Genomic DNA, 5,948 nt, shown 5'->3' with positions numbered 1-5,948 from the left:
GGGTTGGGGTCGATTCCAGGGGGGACCAATTTGTAGGGGTAATTTTAGTTTCCCCCATTTGCTGAGAAACTGGAATTACTCTTAAAACAAACTCACCTGCCTGTTTGCAATATTCTTTAGACTGTACACTGGGCTCCTACTGGGCACCTGCGCAGAACTTTTGTCATTCCGGCCTGGTCAATCAAGAAGGTTGATTAGGAACCAGGAAGAAGGCCAGGTGAAGATGTTGGCACTGGCAAGGAAGCAAAGGGAGGTGGGTTTATTTCTGCTTGAAAGTGCACCTGTACCCAGACTATGGACATTCAAATATTTACACATTCTTATCAAGCATGTAAACAATGCTTAGCAACAAGCCAATACTGACCTCTCTAGATGCTTTTAATGTGAAGTTATCCCTTCTCAAAGATCACAGCATAGACTCTAGTTGGGCTTAAATTGGTTTCTAACACCTCAGAAACAATAGGTTGGCAGGCTGCCAAGATCTGCCGTAATAGAAAATAACATTGAAAATGAATTTCTCCCCAATGCTTATACGGTAGATACCCTGGTGAATGAGGGCTTGTTTAACCGCTGCCCGGCCGTTGTAAAAATACGCCGGCCAGGAGCTGAGCGGGCGTATTTAAACGTCCCACCAGCCACGCCCACTCACGCGGGAGATTGCTTAAATTAAAACATGGGCAGCGACGCCTGTTAGCATATAGAGCCGGCGGATCGCTTGTATAAGAGAGGTGTGTGTGTGTGTCCGCCTTCCCGCTGTGCCCAGTGCGAGCCCGGGACCACCATGGTGGCTCTCTGACAGGGGTTTAGAGGGAGATCGGTAAACGATCCCTGTCAGAATTCGGAAGTGATGTATATAACATCACTTCCGCATTCTTGTGTCACTCTCCAGCTTTAGACGCTGGAGAGAAGCTGATGAAGCAGATCTCTGCTTCATCAGCTTCTTTGGGGGGTCCTAGGTGACCCCTGATGTCTCCATAAAGAGGACCTGTCACATCCTCTTTCCTATCACATAGGGGGGTTTTCTTAGCCCCCTATGTGATAGCAATAAAAAGTTAAGTGAAAAAAAAATTTTTAACTTGCAAAAAAAACATTTTAAGTTACACAAAAGAATAATATATTTTATTTTTTTTAAATATGTTTTTTAAGTCCCCACCCATACATGCACGCATGCAAACATGCGTCGGGTGCGCATACATATATGAAAACGACGATTGCGCCCATTACGCCGCACATTTTACTTATCGCCGCGAACGCCGCGGTGTGAGAAATAATTCTAGGGCCATTAATCACTGATAACACTAAACTGATGAGCGGTAAAAGCTTTTAAAGCGTCGCCTATGGCCAACTTTTGGTATGGTAGTTCTTTGCAATTTTGCGGGTGCGCGCAATTTTAAAGCTTGACATGTTTGGTGTCTATTTACCCGACGTAACCCCGTATTTTATATTTGATCAAAAAATTGGGTAATAATAATGGTTTCCTAACATAATGTAAAAAAAAAAAAACTTTTTTCCCCAAAAATTTTCAGTAATTTTTCCCTAATATAGTAAAAAATAAAACCCCCAGTGGTGATTAAATACCACCAAAAGAAAGCTCTATCTGTCCCCCAAAAAATGGTATAAAATTAATTTCAGTACAGTGTTGTATGACGAAATAAACGTCAGTCAAAATACCGCAGCGCTGAATACTGCAAAATGGCATGGCCAGGAAGGGGGTCTAAACACCTGGTCAGCAAGTGGTTAAAAGCACTTTTACTATTTGTTTAGAATATGTAAATACTTAAGTGTCCATAATCTGGGTACAGGTTCACGTTAATGCTTACCTCTCTGGCAAGTGGCGCATCATTAGTTTACTCAAGAAGCTACAGAAGAATCTTCATATTGGATATTCCAGGCGTGTTGGATGCCTGGCCCCTGCTATGCTCTGTGTTTCATCCCACTGGCCCCTACAAAATGTGTGTGTGATGTAGTGACGTAGGAGCTGGCAGACAGAACCAGAGGGAGCAGGCAGCCAACTTTAAGAAGTAATGGATGCACATGGGGCTTTTTATGTGCGTCTGGGGATGCCTGTGGCAAAAATCTCAGGGGGGTCTGTACAGATGCGGCCGCTGTGCCCATTCAAGTGAATACCAGGCTGACAGTGTCTGCATCTTGACAGATTGCATCCGGTGACAAGCATCTCTCCGCATCTGCAGGTAATCGTTCCATGTATAATTACATTTGGACAGCCACGGACAGATGCGGCTGCTGTCAGCTTGTCATTAACTTAAATGGGTACAGCGGCCACATGTGTACAGACACCTCAGATTCCTGCCCCGAGAATCTGTATGTTCTTGTCGCAGGAATCCCCGCACACACATAAAAGCCCCGTGTCAGTGAGGCTTAAAAGAGTTTCCCTGGAGGATGTAGCTCTTGAAGATGGCAGTAAGGACTCACCACACACCCGAGAAGTAAGTATTATGAGCCTTCTCTTGCAGGCTGCTTTTTTTAGATTTTTCTTCAGGAATACTGCTTTAAATTTAGTCAAAAATAAGAAATAATAATAATGAAAGCGTATCTAAACACAAAAAACATGACATATTGCAGCGCATCGGTCCTTAGATGTGGTGGCTGCGTTAGTTATCTTTTTATAGGAAAATAAACATTTTGGCAAGTACAGAAAATACGCGTTGATTCTGCCAGAAATGTCCCTTTAATTTCCTGTGAGCTTAAAAGACAGCGAAAACAATGTTATCCCTCCTTTGTAAACTATTGAGCCCATCAATCTGCCACATATGTATGGCTCTCTACATCCGCGTCTTGTCACCGTACTGCTCTACAAAGATGGTGCCGGTGTAGTCGGCTGCCGTCACGACTGCTCTGCAGTTGTGTAAGCATTTCACTGCATATCATACTTGTACGATTGTGTATGTGACAAATAAAATCTATCTATCTATCTATCTATCTATCTATCTATCTACATAACTGACAAGAACAAAGGCAGACAAGGTTGAAGTTCAACTAGGGTGACAACCCCTGGCTCGCTCCATAGATACTATGAAGAAGTGGAGACACAAAGGGACAGGAAGTTTATTATTTGCAGCAATACCAGATGAAAACGAATGCAGCCGCCACATATGGACTGTAAGCTGCAATATATAACATCTTCGTTTTTGGGTTTAGATACACTTTAATGCAGAGCACCCTATATGATCATATCATAAAGTTACCTGTGAACCTGATGCTTTGCCCTTTTTTTTGGTTTCGGGTTCATTACTTTTTCCTTCTTCGCTGGCCATATCTTCTTCCGCCTGATCTGTAAAATAACCAGGACGACAGGTCACATGTGTAAACAAAGGAACGGAAAACGTTCGGAGATGCATTGGGTAATAAAGGTTGCTAACTTGCCATTATCAGCTGACTGCTACCATTAAATCAGATTCATTTGCTGAATTCCAGACAGACTTGGGAAAATTCCATGAACATTCCGAATTTTAAGGCCATTGTCTATCCTAACCCCAACCACCAATTATACCGGCCATCCCAGGCAGAACAGATCCGGCCAGATGAGCCCATCATACTATGTGTGCCAGGAGCATGCTGACCAGAGCAGATGATGACATGTATGATGCTGAGATAGGTGACCAAAGCAGATGATGGCATGTATGATGCTGAGATAGGTGACCGGAGCGGATGATGACATGCATGATGCTGAGATAGGTGACCGGAGCAGATGATGACATGTATGATGCTGAGATAGGTGACCAGAACAGAGGATGAAATATGATACGGAGACCATGACATGTATGATCCTGAGATAGGTGACCAGAGCAGAGGGTGACATATATGATTCTGAGATCCTTCTCTTGCAGGCTGCTTTTTTTAGATTTTTCTTCAGGAATACTGCTTTAAATTTAGTCAAAAATAAGAAATAATAATAATGAAAGCGTATCTAAACACAAAAAACATGACATATTGCAGCGCATCGGTCCTTAGATGTGGTGGCTGCGTTAGTTATCTTTTTATAGGAAAATAAACATTTTGGCAAGTACAGAAAATACGCGTTGATTCTGCCAGAAATGTCCCTTTAATTTCCTGTGAGCTTAAAAGACAGCGAAAACAATGTTATCCCTCCTTTGTAAACTATTGAGCCCATCAATCTGCCACATATGTATGGCTCTCTACATCCGCGTCTTGTCACCGTACTGCTCTACAAAGATGGTGCCGGTGTAGTCGGCTGCCGTCACGACTGCTCTGCAGTTGTGTAAGCATTTCACTGCATATCATACTTGTACGATTGTGTATGTGACAAATAAAATCTATCTATCTATCTATCTATCTATCTATCTATCTACATAACTGACAAGAACAAAGGCAGACAAGGTTGAAGTTCAACTAGGGTGACAACCCCTGGCTCGCTCCATAGATACTATGAAGAAGTGGAGACACAAAGGGACAGGAAGTTTATTATTTGCAGCAATACCAGATGAAAACGAATGCAGCCGCCACATATGGACTGTAAGCTGCAATATATAACATCTTCGTTTTTGGGTTTAGATACACTTTAATGCAGAGCACCCTATATGATCATATCATAAAGTTACCTGTGAACCTGATGCTTTGCCCTTTTTTTTGGTTTCGGGTTCATTACTTTTTCCTTCTTCGCTGGCCATATCTTCTTCCGCCTGATCTGTAAAATAACCAGGACGACAGGTCACATGTGTAAACAAAGGAACGGAAAACGTTCGGAGATGCATTGGGTAATAAAGGTTGCTAACTTGCCATTATCAGCTGACTGCTACCATTAAATCAGATTCATTTGCTGAATTCCAGACAGACTTGGGAAAATTCCATGAACATTCCGAATTTTAAGGCCATTGTCTATCCTAACCCCAACCACCAATTATACCGGCCATCCCAGGCAGAACAGATCCGGCCAGATGAGCCCATCATACTATGTGTGCCAGGAGCATGCTGACCAGAGCAGATGATGACATGTATGATGCTGAGATAGGTGACCAAAGCAGATGATGGCATGTATGATGCTGAGATAGGTGACCGGAGCGGATGATGACATGCATGATGCTGAGATAGGTGACCGGAGCAGATGATGACATGTATGATGCTGAGATAGGTGACCGGAGCAGATGATGACATGTATGATGCTGAGATAGGTGACCAGAACAGAGGATGAAATATGATACGGAGACCATGACATGTATGATCCTGAGATAGGTGACCAGAGCAGAGGGTGACATATATGATTCTGAGATAGGTGACCAGAACAGAAGATGACACATGATGCAAGGGCAGGTGACACATATGATGCCAGGACAGGTGACATGAAGAATGCCAAGATATAAGAGCAGCACAGAGGGTGACATGTATGATGCTTTCATAGAGGACATGTATGATGTCAGGGCAGGTGACAGGTATGATGCCGGGATAGCCCACCTCCAGTGGTGATGCCAGTATTTGTATATCCCACATTTAGACACATGCTCCTCTAGACCCGACCCCATGGCTGCTGTCACACCCCGCAGGAGGAGGCTGTCACGGTGCTCGGGGATGATCTGATGAAAGGGAGATTGTAGGAGGGAGGAGGCAGCAATGGAGCTGCTGGGGGTGTTACGTACCGCTCATGGTGAATTAATGCTAGCACTGATAATCAGGAGGAAGGGAAGAGGCTAGCGGAGGGGATGGGACGGGGGGTGGATATAAAGGCCGGTCGCTGTGTGTGAGGGAGGCTGGATGCTGGAGGAGGAGGGATGGGGGCCTGGCTCTCTCTCATGGCGGCGATAGCTGGCTGCAGAAGGGGGTTGTGGCGTAGTAGCTCCGTCTCTCCCCGCAGCCGGGGCCCCTGATCCCCCGCCCTGATTGACAGCCCCGGAGAGGGGCGGCCCGGACACCCCTTCTCTCCCACCTCCCCCCTTCCATCCCGCAACGGGATCCATCGGCTCCATCCAGCCCCA

At 44.8% G+C, this 5,948-nt stretch overlaps 1 protein-coding gene across 2 annotated transcripts in view; it reads right to left on the bottom strand.

Moving 5' to 3' along the window:
* The window catches only part of SP4 (Sp4 transcription factor), a 22,659-nt gene extending 16,732 nt beyond the window's left edge, over window positions 1-5,927 (bottom strand). Inside the window, exons 1-2 of one of the 2 annotated variants that reach the window (XM_018576327.1) lie at window positions 5,613-5,927; window positions 4,581-4,666 (exon numbers count right to left, since the gene is read on the bottom strand). In XM_018576327.1, coding sequence (XP_018431829.1) covers window positions 4,581-4,666; window positions 5,613-5,619 — 93 coding nt within the window. In that variant the 5' untranslated portion in view covers window positions 5,620-5,927. Of the gene's footprint in view, window positions 1-3,206; window positions 3,291-4,580; window positions 4,667-5,612 lie in introns of those variants that run through there. The other variant, XM_018576328.1, reaches the window with a different exon arrangement.
* Between the last annotated feature and the right edge of the window lie 21 nt (window positions 5,928-5,948).

Source organism: Nanorana parkeri, unplaced genomic scaffold (assembly GCF_000935625.1).
Source record: "Nanorana parkeri isolate BGI_ZX_2015 unplaced genomic scaffold, ASM93562v1 scaffold64, whole genome shotgun sequence".
Classification (NCBI taxonomy): Eukaryota; Metazoa; Chordata; class Amphibia; order Anura; family Dicroglossidae; genus Nanorana; species Nanorana parkeri.
The sequence above is the reverse complement of the archived record's forward strand: the minus strand, read 5'-3'. Positions and strand labels throughout refer to the sequence as shown.